Here is a 21,357-nt window from a genome sequence, read left to right as displayed (position 1 = left end):
AGGAATATAAAGCTGTGATACTTATTTCTACCTGGTCTCCCCTTCCCATGAGACACCTTTACTGGGCTTCTTGGTATCCATGTGGTGCTCCCACCGATGCTGCATTTCTAAATTAGAGGTTGTTGCTTGTTGTTGTTGTTGTTTTGGCCATGCCTGCAGCATGCAGATGTTCCTACAGTCCCTAGACCAGGGATCAGACCTGTGCCACAGCAGTGACCTGAGCCACAGCAGTGACAATGCCAGATCCTTAACCAGTACGCCACCAGAGAACTCATAAATTCGAGTTCTTAACTGAAAGAGAAATCAACTCTAGCTAGTTTAGGCTGAAAAATAATTTATTAAAAATAATATTCTGTAGCTAGGAGTTCCTGTTGTGCTCAGCACTAATGAAACTGACTAGTATCCATGAGGCTGCAGGTTTGATCCCTGGTCTTGCTCAGTGGATTAAGGATCTGGCGTTGCTGTGGCTGTGACGTAGGCCAGAAGCTACAGCTCCAATTCAACCCCCAGCCTGGGAACTTCCATATGCCACAGGTGTGGCCCTAAAAAAGCAAAAAATAAAAGGAGAAGTTCTCGTCCTGGCTCAGTGGAAACAAATCTGACTAGTATCCATGAGGTTGCGGGTTCGATCCCTGGCCTCACTCAGTGTGTTAAGGATCCGGTGTTGCCGTGAGCTGTGGTGTAGGTCACAGACCTGGCTCGGATCCTGTGTTGCTGTGGTTATGGTGTAGGCTCCGGTTTGACCCCTAACCTGGGAAACTCTATATGTCACGGGTGTGGCCCTAAAAGACAATAATAATAATAATAATACAATAAAATTTAAAAAGGAATCACTTTTTTTTTTTTTTTGGTCTTTTTAGGGCCGCACCCACGGCATATGGATGTTCCCAGGCTAAGGGTCAAGTCAGAGCTGTAGCCACTGGCCTACACCACAGCCACAGCAACGACAGATCCTCAACCCACTGAGTGAGGCCAGGGATTGAAACTGCATCCTCGTGGATGCTAGTCAGATTCGGTTCTGCTGAGCCATGAAGGGAACTCCAAAAAACAGAATCACTTTGATGTACAGCAGAAATTAACACGACATTGTAAATCACCTATAATATACTTCAATTAAAAAAGAAATTCAGTAGCTCACCACATCTCCAGGAGGACCAGAGAATCAGCCAGGAACAAGGTCCCTAAGGCTATGTCCAGACTGGCCTGGTGGAGCAGCTCTGGGCTAGCGCTGCTGATCCCTGCCCCTGGGTGGTACCACTGGGGTGTCAGCCTTCCTGGCCTCTGAAAACAGAATATAGCTGTTATCCCCTCCCCAGGGTGGATGCCCTGTGGAATATCCACAGCCCAGCATGGGGGCATCTGACTGGCAGAATGCCTGCAGCCTAGCTGCAAGGGATGCTGGGAAGGTCTCATCTGTCATCCAAGAAAGGAAGCAAGGATTCTTAAGGTGGAGATGGCCCCAAATGCAGGAAATGCTCACAGCCAACGGGAATGGCAGACAGCCCCTTCAGCCTCTAGGGGTCCTCCCCCCACAGCCTGCATTCTCCCACCTCTGAGACCTCTGGCCACAGTCTGCTTAGCTCTCCTCCATCAGGTCTTCAGAAACCACCCCCTCCTGCTCACAATGCTTCCCATTTCATTCACACCAAGGACCCCAGCCAACCTTCACCACCGTCCCTGCACAGTGGCAACCACTCCATCACCACCTCCTCAGGAAGCACTGATATTTACTGTGCATGCACAAGTGTTTCATCTCATTCAACCCTCAGAAGCACCTCCACCATGAGGAATGCCTTGTTCATATCCTCATTTTCACAGAGGGAAACCGCAGTCCAGAGAGACTGAACGTCTCCTTGGACTTGCCCTCTCCGTGTGGCCCCTTGTGTTGTGTTCTTCTGACACAGAAAAAGAACTGCAGGAGACCCCCGTGTTCCTGCTGAGCAAAAAGCTATATGTGATTCTAAAGATGTCCTAGGAGTTGGATCCTCTCAGAATGTTTCCTTTAGAGCAGGATTTCTTGACTGGTGGTAAGATTGATCTAGGATGCTTATTTAAAATAGTATAAGGAGTTCCCGTCGTGGCACAGTGGTTAACGAATCCGACTAGGAACCATGAGGTTGCGGGTTCGGTTCCTGCCCTTGCTCAGTGGGTTAACAATCCGGCGTTGCCGTGAGCTGTGGTGTAGATTGCAGACGAGGCTCAGATCCCGCGTTGCTGTGGCTCTGGCGTAGGCCAGTGGCTACAGCTCCGATTCAACCCCTAGCCTGGGAACCTCCATATGCTGCAAGAGCGGCCCAAAGAAATGGCAAAAAGAAAAAAAAAATAAATTAATTAATTAATAAAATTAAATTAAATAGTATAAAAGGGAGTTTCCTGGTGGCTCAGTGGATTAAGGGCCTGGGGCTGTCATTGCTGTGGCTCAGGTCGCTGCCGTGACATGGGTTCCATCCCTGGTCTGGGAACTTTTGCATGCTGCGGATGCAGCCAAAAAAATAACGAAATAGGAGTTCTTGCTGTGGCACAGTGGGATTAGAGGTGTCTCTTCAGTGCCAAGGACACAGGTTCAATCCCCAGCCCAGCATAGTTGGTTAAAGGATCAGGGGTTGCCACAGCTGCAGTGTAGGTTACAGCTGAGGCTCAGATATGACCCCTGGCCTGGAAACTTTCATATGATGAGGGGTGGCCAAAAATGAAAAAGGGGGGGGAGAAAAATAAAATAAAATAAAATAAAATAAAATAAAATAAAGGTTCTAGTCCAAGGTTTTAAAAGTTAATTAATTAATTAATTAATATAGGTTCCTCCTTCCCTCCTGGAACATCCAGTTCTTAAGATCTCAGGGAGGGTCTGGGAATCTAAGACTTTTAACAAGCCCTCCAGAGATTCTAGTGAAACTGGGGGGTGGACACTGCTCTAGAGAGCTGTTCTTTTTCTGAACAGCTCTTTTTCTCTCTGAGGGTGAGTTTAGACTATGCTGCGCCTGAAAATTATGACTTGTTCTTATTGGAGATCAGCAACCAAGTTCTGAAAAAATGGAGAAGCGCTATGTGCTATGGAAAGACCATGAAACTAGCACTCAGGTGCTGCCAGACAATGGGGCATCACAACCTTCAAAATGTGAGTTTCCAGAAATTCCATTTCTAGGAATGCATCTAGTGGGAATAGTGATCGTTGTGCATCAAACAGTCCTGTGCCAAAGAAACAGAGGTTGTCCAAGCCTGCCAATGCGATCGATAGAAAGAACAATGCTGCTGGGCTGGCTGGGGTGAGACCAAGCCTGGAGGCAGCTTCCTTCCAGCCCCTTGTCCCTGAACCGCCCAGGCCAGGGCCCCCACCCAGCAGGCATGGATTTCACCCTCTGCCCAGGGCTCTTTCCCTCACTTTGGCCCTGGCATTTGCCTATGCAAAGCCCTGCACAGAAGGGGGAGGAGGCCGAGGCCAGGGCAGTCTGCACTGGGAAACCACTCAGTATGGGGTTTGCAGCCGGTGGTGCATTCTGCTGACTTTGACCTGCTGACTCTGCTCCTGTGGGCGGTCCTGTGGTTAGGGAAGCTGTCCCTGCCTTACATCCGAATGTGGAACAAAGGTCAGGTGGGGAGTGGAGGTCAGGAAGGAGTTCCCTGTGCCTGATGGCAGGGCTGGATTCTTTCTTTGTTTTGTTTTCTCAGTTTTTCCCACTACACTAAATGGGCTCCCCTTAAGCCTCCCTAGTGGCTTTTCATATGTTCTCTTTTTTATTGAAGTGTAGGTGATTTACAATATTGTGTTAGTTTTAGGTATACAGCAAAGTGATTTGGTTATACGTGTATATATATACGTATACATTTTTTCAATTTTTCCATTATAGGTTATTACAAAATATCGAAGGTAGCTTTCTGTGCTATGCAGTAAATTCTTGTTGTTTATCTATTTTATGGATGGAGATGTGCATTTGTTAGTCCCATACCTCCAACTTATCCCTCTCCTCCCTTCCCCTTTAATAACCATAAGTTTGTTTTCTATGTCTGTGAGTCTGTTTCTGTTTTGTAAATAAGTTCCTTTGTATAATATTTTAGATTCCACATATAAGTGATATCATATGATATTTGTCTGTTTGTAGTGTGACTTGCTTCACTTAGTATGATAATCTCTGGGTTCAGCCATGATGCTGCAAATGGCATTATTTCATTCTTTCTCATGGGTGGGATCATAGCTTTTTTTTTTTTTTTTTTTTTTTGGGTCTTTGTAGGGCTGTATCCTGGGCATATGGAGGTTCCCAGGCTAGGGGTCTAACAAGAGCTGCAGCCACCAGCCTACACAACAGCCACAGCAATGTGGGATCCGAGCCATGACCGTAACCTATACCACAGATCATGGCAATGCTGGATCCTTAACCCACTGAGCGAGGCCAGGGATCGAAACTGCGTCCTCGTGGATGCTAGTCAGATTCATTTCCACTGAGCCACAGTGGGAAATCCCATAACTTTTTTTTTTTTCTGTCTTTTTAGGGCTGCACCTGCGGCATATGGAGGTTCCCAGGCTAGGGGTCTAATTGGAGCTGTAGCCACCAGCCTACCCCAAAGCCGTAGCAATGTGGGATCCGAGCCACGTCTGCGATCTACAGCACAGTTCACGGCAATGCCGGATCCTCAACTCGTTGAGCGAGGCCAGGGATCAAACCTGCAACCTCATGGTTCCTAGTCAGATTTGTTTCCAATGCGCCACGACAGGAACTCCCCACAGTTTCTTAAGTGCCCTTTTGCCTGTAGGTCGCAGGAACCATCTGGTCTTCCTCTCTAAAGTCTGTGGCCAGCTCCAACGTTGGGCTCTCTCCCCAGTGCCCCCAGGCCAGTGACCTCTAAAGATGCAAGCACTTGACCTTCATTTCTCCTTTGTGCCCACAGCCACATCACCAAATAATAACCACAGGAAAGTTACAGTGTCCTAGAAAGTTCTTGCATTCACTTTTGTCATCTGTGTTCCCCCGTTCTCTGGTCTAAACACTCGGACCCCAGACCCTGGCCCTTCTTCCTACCTTAAAGAAGTCAGAGTTCCAAAATTCATTAGGGTAATTGAGCACCGTGAAGTTATGGGCTCCTTAAAGGAAGCCTGTGGTTGCTGATGTTTCTCATCCCATCACGGGAAAGGGGATGCTTAACGGTTAGGGCACAGGCTCTGGGTTGGGCAAACTTTGGATTTTTTTTTTTTTGCAGTTTTTTAAAAAATTATTAAAGTATAGTTGATTTACAACGCTGTGCCAATTTCGGCTGTAAAACCTTGGATCGAATCCCACCTCCGACACTTACTAGTTGTATGACCTACTCGATTTCTCTGAGCCTCAGTGCTATGGACTGAATTGTGTCTCCCCCAAGTTCATATGTAGAAGCCCTCGCTCTCAGTATGACTGTACTTGGAGATGGGGCTTTTAGGAAGCAACTAAGATCAAATGAGTTCATAAGGGTGGGGCCCTAATTCAATAGGACTATCCTTATAGAAGTGATCAGAGAGCTCTCTTTCCAGAATTCTCTCTCCCTTGAAAGCAGCTCTTTTGCCCCTTTCCTGTTGGCCTCTTTCTGTTCCCGCCAACCTTAAAAGAACCTAATGCTAGGAATGAGATCACTAATTGATTGAAACGAACTCTTGACTTAGGCTCTCCTGAACGCATGCCATGACTTGTCTAACTTGTGATCTGTTTCCTAGATAAAAAGGAAGAATGAAGAATTTAGCGGTTTATAAAATGACTAGCTCTCTATCCCCAAGAGCCCCTTAGCAATCCTGCAGGCAGATGTCTCAGGCAAGATAACAGCAGAAGAGTCAGCCAGTCTGCACTCAATGGAGAAGGCTGCAGACCCCAACCTCCTACCTCCATGATTCACTGAGATTCTTGCCCCCCACCCCCGCCTCATTTTTCCCTTAAAAACTGTCCTGGCTGAGCAGAATCTTCTGAAGTGGTCTCAACACACGTCCTCCATCTTCCCAGGTTGTTGGCTTTTCTAATTAACACGGCCTTACTTTCTAATGACACTTGCCTCTTGAATTATTGGCTTCTAAACGTCGAGCAGCCAAACCTGAGTCCGGTAACACCTGCAGGCACAGAGGAAAGGCCGTGTGAGGACACGGAGAGGAGCTGAGTGTCTGCAAGCCAGGAAGAGTGCTCTCGCCAGAACCCGATCCTGACAGCCCCTTGATCTTGGACTGCTAGCCTCCAGAACAGTCAGAAAATAAATTTCTGTTGTTTAAGCCGCCCAGTCTGTGGTATTCTGTGATGGCAGCCCTGGGCTGACTAATACGCTCATTTTCCTCATCTGAAAAGCAGGGATAAAATTAGTCTTTGCATCATGGGGCTATTGTGAGAACCCAGTAAGGAAATGCATGTGTAATGTCTGCCTGTTTAGGTTTCCTGCTGCGTCTTCAGCACCTGGAACAGTGCCTGGTGTGTAGTGGACGTTCAATCAATACCCACTGGGTGAATAACGACATCCATCCATAAAGGAGGCTGTCAAACTAAATACAAGTGCGTATTTCTGAGCTTTTCACTAACCTTCATCTCCATGATCACTGATCACCACTCACCAGTAAATGACAGGAGGCACAAAGGACTTCAGAAAAGCATCCATAGGGCCCGTCTCCTGTTTTTAATTGGATTTGCCATTAATGCCCTGTCTTCTGTGAACTAGGAAAGGGCTTGGTCTGGCTGATCCCCGAGATTCTGGGAGGAGGCAACATTGATGAGGAAGCTTTGGGGCACTGGTCTAGCTTTGTGGGCTTGGCTGTGGAGGAGGGAGTGCTTCCTTCCCTGGGCAGGGGGGCTGGTGATGCAGCTTTGGGAGGCAATGGGGGCTAGCTTGGGGGAGCTGGGGCTGGGCCCTGGGAGTGGCACAGGCCCACCTTCCTGGTGCTTGAGAGATGCAAATGATGGGAACAATAGGGCCCCTGTCCCCAGGCCTTTGGTGGCAGGACCTGGCCTCCAGGGAGGCATAGCTCCTTCACTTTGGCCATGGTGAGACTTGGTTCTAGGGCAGCCCAGGTGCACAGACCTGCCCACCCCTGGGGGCCTGGGAGTCTGGGGAGGGAGAGCCAGCCAGCTGCCCTGACCCCCTCTTACTCCCCTCCCTGACTCTTTCCAGGACCAGCCCGGCAGGAGCAAGCCCAGGTGAGTCCCAAGCCTCCTCTCTTTCCTCTGCCCTCCTCCTGCCAGCTTGCTGCCCCTTTCCTGGGTCCAGCCATCCTTCAGGCTGTGCCATTCTTCCCCGGGGTCTTCTCTGCCCAGCAAGACCATGCATGTACCTCCACTCCCGGGAACACGAGGGTCACCCCACGACCAGCTTCTCTGCAGCTATGCACCCACCAGCCAGACCCCTCCTCCTGCCACCCACAACTCTAGAGGCCACCATTGTGTGACAGTCCCAGGCTGCCATCACACAACTCCAGGGGCCACCATTCACACTGTCGTGGATGTGAATGTCCTAGGGTTGTGCAGGGTCTGGCTTAGCACAAACTCAGGGCCCCTTGCAGAGAGCTGACTAGCATCTGATTGCAGGTTGGGGCCACCTCTTCCACCCCCTAGATGCGCAGGTAAGTGACAGTGGGCAGGGGGTGGGGGCAAATTGAGTCTCCCCGAGGGCTCTGGACACCTCCTGCCCATCATAGTCCAGCACAGCTAAGTCACTGCCGTCTAGCTTTTCCACCTGTCTTGATCAGAATTAGGGATGCAGAGGGAGGTCCTGTTGTGGTTCAGAGGGTTAAGAACCCAACTAGTATCCTTGAGGATGTGAGTTTGATCTCTGGCTTCACGCTGTGGGTTAAGGATCCAGGGTTGCCAACAACTGCAGAGTAGGTCGCAGATGCGACTGGGATCTGGCATTGCTGTGGCTGTGGCATAGGCTGGCAGCTGTAGCTCCAATTCGACCCTCAGCCTGGGAACTTCCATTTGCCGCAGGTGCAGGAAAAAGAAAAATTAGGGAGGCAGAGGCTGGGGACTGGCATAGGTGGAACAGGCTGCAAGGCCCCCTTATCTCCCAGATGCTTCACTGGCCCTGCTGCAGTGTTGGGAAGACCCATCATTAGTCTTTCCATTGAGGCCACTGTAAAAGTGTAGATGGTTTATTACACTGAGGAGAGAGAGTAAATCATTGTGCTAGAGAGGGGCTGGGCCGGGAGATGAGGCCAAGCTCACCAGTTCTCCTGTCCAGACCCCCCAGCTTGGAGGAAAGATGCCCCCCAGCCATCTCCTCTGTCTGTCCCAGGGACCTGGAGACACAGGGTAGGTTCAGCTGCTGAGCCAAGGTGGGGGGCGGGGGGAGGCGTTAGCCATCACCTCCCAGCCTCTTCCATCCTCCCTGTGTTGAGTATCCCTTCCCGGAAGCCCAGGAGGAGGAGGAAAAGGAGGAGGATGAATATGAGCTGCCCCCCTGTGAGGCTCTGCCCTTCCGCCGAGCCCCCGCCCACCTTCCTGGCACTGAGGACTCTTTGTACTTGGGTGAGATCTGGGAAATTGGGGCGGGGGCTTGGGTGGTCAGGCGGGACGGGAAGGTCCCCACAAGGGAAGAGGGCCCAGGCCTGGCCACTTCTCCCTCTGTTTGGCCTGGGGCGGTGAGGGGGGCTCTCAGCTGGCAGTCACCGAAGCCTCTTGGCTGGGCAGAGAGAGGGATGGAGGGAGGGAAGGAGGAGCAGAGAAGGGAAGGAGGAAGGGTGGGAAGGGGATTGGAGAGGGGCACTGTAACCAAGGCAACGGCGGGAAAGTGTGAGGCCCAACAGGGTCCCTGGGGCCTGGCGTTCCCCCTCCGAAATCTCAGCACATCTCCAAGCGAGGGTAGGGATGCCAGGAGAGCCCCAGCTGCTGCCGCCATCCCACCCCCACAGCTCCAGGCTTGGCCAGGTGGGGGCAGGGAAGCTGGCCGCCTCCAGTTGCCATGGAGACGGGCTGTCAGGAAGCCTGAGAGCAGGGAGGCCATGAGGGCGGGGAGGAGGGAAGAGAGGCTGGGTCAGGGATGAGAGGAAAAGGGACCTACGTGGGAGGAACCCACCGAGTCACCAGGCCTGGGGGCTTTTCCAGATCACTCTGGCCCCCTGGGTCCTCCCACGTCACCACCACCACCACCACCACAGCCTCAGCCCGGGATGGTGAACAGCCTCCCCGCCCGCCCCACCCCAGGCTGCCATTTCCCAGTGAGTACATCTAAGAGGCATCTCATTTGCAAGATTCCCCCGCGTCTGCCTTCAAGAGGCCCCTGAAAAAATGAGCTGCGTCAGAGCCCGGTTCACAGTCACCCCTCCCACCTGCCTGGCCCAGTCCTTTCACTGTCCCCATTGGCATCACCCCAGACTTGCCCTTCTAGCCTAAGGGGTGGGGGTGGGGGGAGAGGGGCGTGAGGTTGGAGCTCTGTTGCCCCTCCTGGACTTTAAGGTCTGAGGAGCCTTCCCTCCTACAGAGTGAAGAAACCCCTCACTCAGCTGCCACTCACTGGCAGCTCTCATTCCCACCATTTGTGGGCTCTGACCATTACCACATCCACCATATATTTTATTGGAAAAACGGGGAGTGATTCACAACAAAGAAAGAGCCACAGAACAGAGACAAAGGGGAAAGCCACCTCCTTTGCACATTAACCCTTGTGTGGTAGTCTTGTGTTCGTTTTTCTTTTTCCTTTTTTTTTTTTTTTTCTGGCCACACCCATATGGAAGTTCCCAGGCCAGGGATCACACCCACACCACAGCAGCAACGCTAGCCACTGCAGTGACAATGCCAGATCCTTAACCCTCTGTGCCACAAGAGAACCCCTGTTGTAGTATTTTTTTAAACTGCACAGATATCCATAGCCCCGTTGCATCCTGGCCCTGCCCAGCTTCTCTCCATCATTCTCCTCCCCCACCCCCCCACCCCCGCCCATTCTCTCTCAGGCCACAGCCTTGTGCCCACAGCCCAAGGCAGTCACGAGCCTGCAGGAAGCCCTGAAGCAGGGCTGGCCCTTTGGAAAGCGAGGTAATGGGGATGTCCTATCTCTTTTTGAGGTCCCCACCCTGAGAAGGGAGGCCAGGGGAGTTGAGCTGGGGTGTTGAACGAGGTGGGGGAAGTTGAGCTGGCTTTACACTGGTGTCATGCTTTGCGCGATGGTCGCTTCATCCCCCTCAGCGGTTCCTTCTTTACCCCAGAGACATTTAAAACTTTGCCTGAGGTCACAGAGTCCCTGACCTCCTGCCCGATTTGCACCTGCTGTGGTCTCTGGGGCAGGCAAGGGGCACCCTGGGGGTGTGAAGTGAGGCGATGAGGATGGCCTTCCTCTGGGACTTCAAAGCGGGCTCTAGGATCCCCTCAGAGAAGTTTCTAGTATACGCCACTCTTCCAGCCCACGTTTCACTGACTTCCTTTTTCCCCGCTGCTCGTGACCGCTGGGTCTCTCCTTTTCCTTCCAGAGCTGGGTGCACCGGCCCGAGGGGTGAGTAGCCACTCTAGGATTCTGGCCAGGAGGTCGGCAGGGTTGGGGGCTGGGAGGACTAGCCCTAAAACCAAGGGAAAAGGCTCAGAGCAGAGCCCCTCCCACAGGCCCTGGCAGGGCGTCAGCCACTGCCCTCCTGGGACGTGCCCCGCCCAGAGCTCCTCCTGGACGCTCACGCTCTCTCAGGGCCCAGGACGGGGGAGGTCCTCGTGGGCGCCCCCTTCTGGACAAAGGAGCACTTTCAATCATTCCAGGTCTCCCTTTGAGCAGGGGGAGAGGGGGAGGGGGGTGGTGAGGTGGCAGAGGGGAGAGGGAAGGGCGGGTGGTGAGGTGGGGTGGGGGTGGAGAGGTGCCAATAACTCTCCCAAGTGATAGCTTCTTCCTCCCTCCCACTCACTGGTTAAACGCAGGGCCTCCCTTCCTTAGGTGCCAGGCCCTGCAAAGAAGCCGGAAGAGGACATCTACCTGGAGTGTGAGCCCAGTCCAGGTGAACACCTCCCTCCACCCCGCCCCTTCCTGCCCCAGGCTCGGCTGCCCACCCGCAGCTCCATCCATTCGCCTGGCTCCATCTTCTGCCCCGTCCTGTCTCAGCAGCCCCACCAACACATATCTGCCGGCAGGTACCCACACCGACGCCCATGCTTCCACCTCTGGTCCAGGTTGACCTACACTGTGCCTGTGTGGGAGGGGACCCCCCCCCCCTTAGAGCAAGGGGTCCTCGTAGCTGCCATGGCCAGGACCGGCACTCTGCCTGCTGGGAGAACTCCCCAAAGGCCCGACTGCTAAGAAGCAGAGACCCGGCCAATGTCCCCAGCCCCACCCCGGCCACTTGCATTTCCCTGCCTGCTGCCCAGCTCAGCCTGCCCTCTCTCTTTTGCTCCCAGCCTTCACTCAGACTCTGAGCTCCCAAGTCCCCACATCCCTAGTTCCTCTGCCAAGGACATCAGAGGGGCCCAGGTGAGTGGCCCAGAGGTGTGTGTTGGGGGGGGGGGGAGGCCAGCCCAGGCTTCCCCAGCCCTGACCCTAGGATCTCTAAGTTCACTGGACTCTTTCTTTTGAAGAAAGTAAAGACCCTGAGCTCTGTTCTCCACTTTGCTCCCCACAGGCCCACTGCAGCCCCCCAGGAAGCTCAGAATGTAAGAGGCTGGGGGTGGGGGAGGTGAGCTGGGAGAGAGGGAGGGAGAGAGGCTCAGGGTGGGACTTCCCAGCCAAAGGAGCAGGCCTGCAAGGCCGAGCTCTTCTGACCCAACATCCTATGTCCCAGGGAGCATCGAATGTCACCTCCAGAGGTGAGTACAGATGTCTCAACATGAACCATTGGGGCAGTCATGCAGGGCCCTTCCGCAGCCACAGCCCTGCAGGCCACGGACTGCCTCCCAGCCCCCGACACCCCGCTTGGCCGAGGGGGTCCCTACAGCTCTGACTCCAGCTGAGAGCAGGCCAGAGAGGACCCCCTTGGGCATTTTCCAGGTCTGCACCAAAGCGGGACACTCCCAGCCTGTCCCTTAAAATCACTCTTCATTCAGAGGGCACGTGTGGCCTAGCTGGTGGGCCCTACCAGCGCCCCAGGAGAGGAGGGGTGAAGCTCTGGGTGTCCCACTTTGGACTTCAGTCCTTTGCACACCCTTCTGTGCCCTCTCCCACCCTCACAGTGGCAGGTGGAGGGAAGGCGAAGCCTCCTTTGCCTAATCCCTTCCCAGTCCCAGGGGCTATAATCTGCTTCTTCCGGCAGGAAGATCCTCTCTTTCCTCTGTAGCTGCCACCCAGAACACCTCGGCTGCTGAGGTGAGGAGGGTCTGGAGAGGGCTGCTGGGGAGGCCTGGGAGGCTCAGAGCTGGAGTCCTCACCCAGGAGCCCTCTCGGGCAGTGTCAACCGCTGAACACCAGGCACGGACACATCTCTGTTCTGCTTGTGTGGACTCAGTCTGGGAAGGGTGACACGAGCACAGATAACTGCAGCCCACCCCCGATCCCGATCCTGTGCCCTGGCACTTCTCGAAACCGCTGTGTGTGCAGGGACAGGAAGGCGGTCTGCTGGGCCAACCTTGGTATGCAGGGAACTGTGACCGCCATGCTGTTGAGAGTGCCCTGCTCCGACTCCAAAAGGTGCATCACCAGAAGGCACCCCCCCCCCCAGCCCCGCCCTGGGCCTTCTCGGAAATCCCTTCTGCTCACAGGCTGTGGCCAGATGAGCAGGTGGGAGCAGCAGGGCCGGGGGCAGAGGCAGGGCCTCAGCTGGAAGGTGAGGGCTGACAGATGGGCTCTGGTCCACAGGATGGGGCCTACACCATACGCCCCAGCTCAGGCCCTCATGGCTCCCAGCCCTTCACTCTGGCAGTGCTTCTCCATGGCCGGGTCTTCAACATTCCCATCCGGCAGCTGGACGGCGGGCGCCACTATGCCCTGGGCCGGGAGGGCAGGAACCACGAGGAGGTGGGTACTGGAGGAGGTAGAGGGCTAAAGGGCAAGGACAAAGAGAGAGCTGTCCCTGGCCCCAGCCAGGAGCATGTGCCTGAGAAAATGCCAGGTTTTGTATTTTTCTGGAGTGAACGGAAATCTCAGTGGCCAGTGCCTTGAACTCCTTTCCAGAAGCCTGTACTTTGAGAAGACGCCTAGCCTGATCTGGGGGAGACACAGCCCCTCCTGCATGGCCCAGGCTGGGGCATTTGTGCCTGTAATGAACCCGACTAGGAGAGCAGAGGTCAGGTAGTCCAGACACCTATCTGTACCAAGGACTCCCCTGTGCACTCAGCACTTGCTAGGCTGCAGACAGTCACCACTCAGCTCCCCCACTGGAGGGCCCTGTGCAGTTATTTCCATCTGGCCTGGGAAATAGGAGTCTGGCCAACACCATGCCCCCCGGGTACCGTCACAGGAAAGGCCTGGAACTGGGGAGCAAAACGGTGGTGGAGTTTCATGGGCAAACAGGAAGGAAAATATTTAGAAAAATGTCAGCCGGCCCCTTTGCCAGACACCCCCCTCCCCCCCAGTTCCCTCTGGAAGTTTCTCCTAGCAGGAGGCTCAAGGGACCGATGATGCCCTGCCTCCCTGTCCAGCTCTTCTCCTCCGTGGTCGCCATGGTCCAGCACTACGTGCAGCATCCCCTGCCGCTCGTGGACCGACACAGCGGCAGCCGGCAGCTCACCTGCCTGCTCTTCCCCACCAAGCCCTGACGTCACTGCGCATGTGCAGGCCCACTGCTGGCCCCCAGTTTGTTCCGCCGGCTGTCCTCTCCCAGGTCACCATCCCTCCAGCGCCCTCATCCCGTGCCCCAGTCCCTGCAGGCTCCCCTGAAAGGCGTTGGGAAAGGTGCCCCAGAGACAGAAAGGGTCTGCGAGACTCCACGCCATTCTCACCCAGAGCCTGGCCCTGCCACTCGCTCCTGCATCTCCTGGGAAGCAGGGGACAGGCAGGGCCCCATTTTCAGCCCCAGGCGTGGCCCCCCAAGCTGCTCTGCATGAAGACCTGTTTGGGGAAGCCGATCCTCAGGGGGACTGCATGGGAACTGCTTGGCTGCGAAGCGGATCCTCTCACATTCCATAAGGGGTGTAACACAGGGCTGGCATCTACCCTCGAGGCACTTGGTCACTCTGCCCGTAGTTTGCTTTCAATAAATATTTGTCAAATGAGTTCTTGAATTCTGAGGAGTGAGGCAGAGATGGCCTCCTTGAGGTGCCAAGGTTCTCAAGTGTCCTGGGGCACAGCCTGGGCCTGGGAGTGAGGGAGCGGTGGAGGCCCAGCCAGGGCAGAAGAGCCAGACCCATTTCTGCCCCCTGACTGTGGCTTTGGCGCTTAGATGGTCTGTGGCAGCCACCCGGGGTGGCTGAGTTTTGTTTTGTTGGTGGGGGTCGGGGCGGGGGAAGGAGAGGGGCTCAGGGCTGCGCGGCCACCCCATGACAGGAGGCGAATGGAGCGTCCACCATCCATTTACCATACAGCGTTCCACCCGGGAGGGATGGGCCTGATTTTGCACCCTTGCCGTTGTCTAGAGAGGGGGAAGACCGGCAGGCCCCAGGAAACAACGGGTCAACTAATGGGCGCGTCAGTCCTGGGATCAAAGCTATAGAAGGTTGCACGCGGAGTTTAGAAAAGGAGGCATAGGCGTAAGCTGCCCGACAGGCGCGCCCAGGAGGCTCCAGCTGGGGTCTCCGAGATAGGCCAGCAGCCTGCGGGCGGGGCTAGCGGGACAGCGGAGGAGGGTGGCCCGGGGCGGGCAGGGCAGAGGAGCGGGGGCGTCCCCCGGCCCTGGCGCAACGCCCGGAACACCCCGTGCGGGAAGCGCATGTGACCGTGACTCCGCAAAAGCCGCCAAACAAAGGGCGGCTCAGCGGCCGCCGGCGCTCGGCTGGCACTGAGGGCCCGGGCCCCTGCCCCCAGCCGGGTCGCCGCTCCCGGACCAACCATGTGCACCCGCCGGGGTGGGGAGAAGCCGGATTCTCCTGAGACTGGGGTGGTAGCGCGGGAACCGCCCCCCCCCGGGGGGGGGGCAAGTGTGGGAGGGGAGCTGCTTCTCCCCACCCGCCTCCTCAGGGCACGTGGGTGAAATGCAAACGTGAGTCCTGCTGGGCGATAGGGGGTCCAGGCTGGGCTGGAGAGGGTTGACGGTTGCCTTTACTGCTGCTGGCTCTGGCAGATTACCCTCTCCCAACCTTCATTCCTGTACGGAGGTGACGATAAGTCGTCCCTACCAGTAACTCTCTGGTTGGGAGGCTTGAGTGAGGCGGTCCATGTGAAAGGTGAGGCTAGCCCAGGGCCTGATGGTCTGCGCTCTGGCCCATCTTCCCTAAATAAACACGCAAGTGAATTCAGGTTAAGGAACTGCGGCTTTCAGTCTTCCCTACATTAGGGATGTAATTTCCGGCCAGGGCACCAGGAAGAGAAGCAGGATGGGCAGCTGGCACGGGGCGGGGCTGAGCACCGCTGTAAATGGTATGGGGGAAGGTGGCTAACAGCTGGGGGCTCTAGCAGAAGCAGGGGGTGGGGTTGGTCCCCAGGACAGCCTCCCTCCCCTCTATTAGCCAGCGCTGGCTCCCCACAAGCCGTGGGTGGGAGGGGCCCCTCTCTATACTTTCCCCAGGCTGACTCCTGCCGGAAGTCAGGGCCGGAGAGGGTGGGGGCACCTTGGGGTGGACCTCAGGGTACTTATGGAACTGATCAGAATCCTGCACCCCCACCCCAACCTCCCAGTGTAAAACCAAGCATTTAATGATGAGGATAGTAAGACTCTGATGCACATTCCTGAGTTTTGCAGGTACTCTCACTGCCACCAGAGGAAAACAGCTAACTGCATGATGACCAGACTGTAGCCATGACATGAGCGGCTCCATCTTGAGCAGTACTGTATCTATGGCTAGCACAGTTCCAAGAATCAGCCTCAAGAGAATAGGATTAACAGTATTGCTCATAACAATCTGTATCTTTGTGGGCATCAGAATAATTGTAGTTTGCTCTGCCCACATATGTAACTGGGAAACTGAAATCGTCAGCAAAGAGATGACACAGACCCATTTTGACATCTTCCACTATGAGAATAGGACACCTCAGGGCAGCAAGAAGTTGTAGGAGATAGACCTTCCCCACGAATCCCATGGAAGTGGAGTGATGTTTGACAGTGGAGAATTGAAAGCAGCTCTTAGGCCCCTTTCCTGTTTCCCTCTAACCTTCAAAGAACCTAATTCTAGAAATGAGACCACTAGGCAATTGAAACTAGCTCCTGACTAGGTTCTCCTGAACGCACACCAGTTTAGACTTGTCTAAACTGTTGATTGGTTTCCTAGATAAGAAGAAGGAAAAATTAAGCAGTTAAAAAGTGACAAGCTCTCTATTCCCAGCAGCACCGCCCCCCCCCCCCAAAGCAATCCTGTAGGCAGATCACTCAGGCAAGATAACATCAGAAGAAAGAGTCAGCCAGTCTGCATTCAATGGAGAATGATGCAGAACCCAACTTCCTGCCTGGATGATTCACTAAGATTCTTCCACTCTTATGCCACCCCCACCCCCCGCCCCACTTTTTTTTGGCTGCACTGGCAGCACGTGGAGGATTCCTGCACTGCAGTTTCGACAGCACCACAGCTGTGGCAGCACCACATCCCTGCGCCACATGGGAAGCTCCCCTCCTCCCCCACCAACCCAAATGTTCCCTTTAAAAACCGTCATGGCTAGAGTTCCCACTGTGGCGGCATCTTGAGAGTACTGGGATGCAGGTTCTATACCTGGCCCTGCACAAGTGGGTTAAGGATCCAGTGTTGCCCCAGATGTGGCTTAGGTCATAACTGGGGCTCAGATGTGATCCCTGGCCTGGGAACTCCATATACTGCAGGCGGAAGAAAGAAAGAAAAAGAAAGAAAAGAAAGGAAGGAAAAGAAGGAGTTCTGTCACCATTCAGCAGAAACAAATCTGACTAGCGTCCATGAGGACGCAGGTTCAATCCCTGGCCTCACTCTGTGGGTTAAGGATCTGGCGTTGCTGTGAGCTGTGGTGTAGGTTGCAGATGTGGCTCGAATTTCGAACTGCTGTGGCTGTGGTGTAGGCCAGCAACTACAGCTCCGATTCCATCCCTAGCCTGGGAACCTCCATGCACCTCAGGTGTGGCCCTAAAAAGACAAAAAAAAAAAAGTCATGGCTAAGCAGAATCTTCAGACTTCGTCCCTGAACACAGGTCTGCTGTCTCCTCAGATTGCCAGTTTTTCTGATTAAAGCATCTTTCCTTTCCACTGACACTTGCTTCTTGCATTATTGGCTTCTAAACGGTGAGCAGCCAAACTTGAATTCGTAACACATACAGTCAGACTCCTGTATCCCTTACCAGATGAGCAGGTTTGACATTTCTGGAGGAGTCCTCTACCCTAGGGCCTGCCTTTACCAAACCCGGGATTTACCTAGCCCTGAAGCCATGCAGCCCATAGGAGGCAGAGTAAGGGCCAAAGCACAGAGCTCAGGAGTTCCTGTCGTGGCGCAGTGGTTAACGAATCCAACTAGGAACCATGAGGTTGCAGGTTCGGTCCCTGCCCTTGCTCAGTGGGTTAATGATCTGGCGTTGCCGTGAGCTGTGGTGTAGGTTGCAGATGCGGCTTGAATCCCGCATTGCTGGGGGCTACAGCTCTGATTCGACCCCTAGCCTGGGAACCTCCATATGCCGTGGGAGCAGCCCAAAGAAATAGCAAAAAAAAAAACAAGAAAAAACAAAACAAAATAAAAAAACAAAGCACAGAGCTCATGAGTTAGTGCTCAACAGGGACTGCCTGGTCCCAGCTGGGGGACTGGCTTTAAGGAACTAGCCTCATTCCTTCCCTCCCTGGGGAAAAAGAGAGGAAGAAGAATCCAGGCCATGGGGACAGTCTGTGATAAGGGACCCAGAGAGCCAAAAAAGAACATGGTCTAGAAAGCAACTCAGCCTAGCTAGTGCTCAGACCCAGGTCTGTGCTTAAATGTCTCCTTCTCCAGGAAGCCTTCCTGGCTCCTCCAGCCTGAGCTCAGGGACATAACATACCCACTGGCAATTGCCTTTTCACTCCCAGGAAAGAACTAACTGCTCTTTCTCCCCAGTATTGTGCTCCCAGGGCCTGGAATACAGTAGGTGCCAACTATTTCTTGAGTCACTGAATAAGTCAAGTCTACCCTGGATCCCCCTAAAGCTGATAACATTCCTTGATCAGGGCTTCCTTTGTAAGAGAAAAATCCAATCCAGTGCTGTCCAGTAGAACTTTCTGTGATGATAGGACTATTCAGTAACTGTATTGTCCTGTAAGGTAGCCACTAGCCACAAAACCATCTGAAATGTGACTAGTATGATCAAGGAACTGAATTTTTAACTATATATTTTTAACTCTATATTTGACTATATATTTTAACTATATATATACATATATACATATTATTATTTTTTGGCTGTGCATGAAGTGGGATCTCAGTTCCCAGACCAGGGATTGAACCTGGACCAAACTGGTGAAAGCACTGATTCCTAACAACTAGACCACCAGGGAACTCCCTAATTGATTTTTTTTTCTCTCTTTTTTGGCCGCCCCACAGCATATGGAAGTTCCTGGGCCAGGGATCAGATTCAAGCCACAGATGCAACCTATGCTGCAGCTGTGTTAACACCAGATCCTTTCACCTGCTGTGCTGGGCTGGAGATTGAATCTGCATCGTGATGCTGCAGACATGCCACCCATCCCATTGAGCCACAGCAGAAGCTCCTCCTAACTGATTTTTAATTCACTTGTATTTAAGTAGTCACATATAGTTCATGGCTATCCTGCTGCTCTCCCAGTATAGGACCAAGCATGAGACCTAAGTATGGCTAGGACCAAAACAAGGCCAATCAAAGCGTTCTCTGAAATGGATATGTTGATGCTGAGAGAGGAAGTCCTATCTCTAAGCCTGAGCTTGGGCAGCAAGGGCCACCTTCCCCACCACGTGGACAGAGCCTATTTGCAGAAGTCAGGCAACGAGAAGGAGAGATATAGTCTTGAGGACATAGGGTCCTATCCCAAGGTCCTGGCTTTTGCCTCTCCCAGGTGTGTGAGCTGGAAAAAAAAATTTTTTTTCTGTCTCACCTGCAGCATGTGGAAGTTCCCAGGTTAGGGGTCGAACTGGAGCTGCAGCTGTCCACCTACGCTACAGTCACAGAAACGCAGGATCTGAGCTGTGTTTGTGACCTACACCACAGCTCATGGCAACACTGGATCCTTAACCAACTGAGCTGTGGGCCAGGGATCGAACCTGCGTCGTCATGAATACTAGTCAGGTTCATTTCTGCTGAGCCACGATAGGAGCTCCACTGAGGTCATTTTTAAAGTGTTTTTTGTTTGTTTGTTTGTTTGTTTTGTTTTTGCTGCATCTGTGGCATGCTAAAATTCTTGGACCAGGGATCCAACCCATGCCACAGCTGTGACAATGCTGGATCCTTAACCTGCTGAGCCACGAGGGAACTCCATTTTAAAAGTATTTTTAGGAATTCCCATCATGGCTCAGTGGTTAATAAATCTGACTAGGAGCCATGAGGTTGCGGGTTCGATCCCTGGCCTTGCTCAGTGGGTTAAGGATCTGGCTTTGCCATGAGCTGTGGTGTAGGTCGCAGCTCGGATCCCACATTGCTGTGGCTGTGGCATAGGCTGGCAGCTGCATCTCCGATTCAACCCCTAGCCTGGGAACCTCCATGTGCCTCAGGAGTGGCCCAAGAAATGGCAAAAAGACAAAAAAAAAAAAAAAAGTGTTTTTAATCTAAATCCTTCCAGATGTTTCTTTCCTTTAGTTTGCAAATCCGCAAGAGGGGCTTGGGGAGAAGAAGCACCTCAGGAAAGTGGTTTCCAAGTCTGATCTTCAGACACCGTGGACCACGATGAAGGAGGTCACTGGCCGGAGACAAAAAAGGGAGGAAAAACACAACTGAGAAGCGAGCTCTTCCGGAAGCAAAATGATTCCATTTATTGGACCATCTTTTAAAGAGAAATCAAGTTCCTTCTTCTTTCTCGGTATTAAAGTATATTTTCTTGGAAGTTCCCTGGTGGTCTGGTGGTTAGGAATCTGCATTTTCACCACTGCGGCCCAGGTTTGATCTCTGGTCTGGGAGCTGAGCTCCCACCTCAAGTCACTGCACACCACGGCCAAAAACAAACAAACAAACAAAAAAAAAACCCTCATATTTTCTTTTAGGTGCTTGATTTTGTTAGGTATTATCTTTAAAAAGGAGTGGGAGGAGCAGGGCAGTTGGCCTAGATAACCTCGAAGACTTTTCCAACTCCCATACTCCAAGCTCCCCAGGCCCAGGGCCAAGTACACACTGCCCAGGATTGTGTCCCTGTCACAGCTGGGCCTGCCTCCCCCATCTTCCCTACGTCCCCCCACACCCCCAGCCCCTCCCTGCTCAGCCCCACAAAGCTTGCCTTCCTGATGAGCTCTCCTTGTGCTCCTTGGGGAGAAGCACCCGGTCCATAACGTCCTCTGGATTAAATGATAACCCCGGGGATACGGTTCGTAAGAGGCACAGCGTGGGTGTCGAAGAGACTAATGTCTGTCCTGAGGTAATGAGGGGATCCAGCCCGGCCTCCAAGCATCTGGAAGGGAGAAGGACAGCAGGTCACGGATGAGGAGCAAAAACCCAAGAAAAGCAGGGGCGAACATCAAAAGAGACACAAGTTCTTTTTTTTTTCTTTTTTTTTTTTTTAAGTTTTATTGAAGTATAGTTAATCCACAAGGCCGTGACAATCTCTCCCTTACAACAAAGGGACACAGTCATACATATAACACATATCTCTCAGATTTTTTTCCCACATGGAGTATCACAGAATGCTGGGTAGAGGTCTCTGTGCGATACAGCAGGTCCCTGCTGGTCAATGGTTCCGTATACCTCAGTGTGCAGCTGCCAGTCCCAAACCCCTGAACATCCCTCTCACCCGCCCCCCGCCCCCTGTCCCCTTTGGTGACCATAAGTTTTTCAGTCTGTTTCTGTTCTGCAAATAAGTGAATTTGTATCCTTTTTTTTAGATTCCACATATAGGTGATATCATATGATGTTTGCCTTTCACTGTCTAAGTGCAATTAGCATGAGCGTTTCTAAGTCCATCTGTGTTGCTGCAAATGGCATTATTTCATGCTTTTTTCTGGCTGAATAATAGTCCATTGCATATATGTACCACATATTTTTTAAATCTTTTTTTCCCATACTAATTATTTGTTTATTTAATTAGGCTATGCCTGTTATTGGAAGTTCCCAGGCCAGAGATTGAAACTATGTCACAGCAATGATCCAAGCCACTGCAGTGATGAGTGAGAGAACTCCCTGTACCACATCTCCTTTATCCAGTCCTCTGTTGATGGGCATTTCGGTTGCTTCCATGTCTTGGCTATTGTAAATAGCGCTGCAGTGAACACTGGGGTGCACGTATCTTTTCAATCATGGTTTTCTCTGGATAGATGCCCAAGAGTGGGCTTGCTGGAGTGTAT

The 21,357-nt window shown here is 52.9% G+C and overlaps 1 protein-coding gene and 1 long non-coding RNA gene across 2 annotated transcripts in view; one reads left to right on the top strand and one right to left on the bottom strand.

Moving 5' to 3' along the window:
* Positions 1-6,961: 6,961 nt before the first annotated feature.
* Positions 6,962-14,042, top strand: SH2D6 (SH2 domain containing 6). The gene is made up of 16 exons (XM_085018796.1): positions 6,962-6,977; positions 7,105-7,130; positions 7,518-7,552; positions 8,170-8,240; positions 8,327-8,456; positions 9,033-9,145; positions 9,878-9,959; positions 10,391-10,413; positions 10,840-10,900; positions 11,298-11,370; positions 11,519-11,549; positions 11,678-11,702; positions 12,146-12,198; positions 12,430-12,609; positions 12,688-12,846; positions 13,470-14,042. The coding sequence occupies exons 1-16, from the start codon at positions 6,975-6,977 to the stop codon at positions 13,584-13,586; spliced, it is 1,182 nt and encodes a 393-aa protein (XP_084874922.1). The 5' UTR covers positions 6,962-6,974; the 3' UTR covers positions 13,587-14,042.
* A 5,570-nt stretch (positions 14,043-19,612) lies between these two features.
* The window catches only part of LOC106507373 (uncharacterized), a 51,191-nt gene continuing 49,446 nt past the window's right edge, over positions 19,613-21,357 (bottom strand). Inside the window, exon 3 of the long non-coding RNA XR_014841560.1 lies at positions 19,613-20,468. This is a non-coding gene — a long non-coding RNA (uncharacterized LOC106507373). The remainder of the gene's footprint in view (positions 20,469-21,357) is intronic.

Source organism: Sus scrofa, chromosome 3 (genome assembly GCF_054392235.1).
Source record: "Sus scrofa isolate SSC_HxYL_T2T_F1_AM1 chromosome 3, Sscrofa_HxYL_maternal_Yorkshire_Landrace_v2.0, whole genome shotgun sequence".
In the NCBI taxonomy this organism is placed as follows: Eukaryota; Metazoa; Chordata; class Mammalia; order Artiodactyla; family Suidae; genus Sus; species Sus scrofa.
Note: the sequence above shows the minus strand (reverse complement) of the source record. Positions and strands in the feature narration are given on the sequence as shown.

Bases quoted from the DNA above. Each gene is read 5' to 3' on its own strand.
- SH2D6 (XM_085018796.1), top strand. The intron at 10,901-11,297 runs GTGAACACCTCC...TTTTGCTCCCAG, and splicing joins GGAGTGTGAGCCCAGTCCAG to CCTTCACTCAGACTCTGAGC. The intron at 12,610-12,687 runs GTGGGAGCAGCA...TCTGGTCCACAG, and splicing joins GGCTGTGGCCAGATGAGCAG to GATGGGGCCTACACCATACG.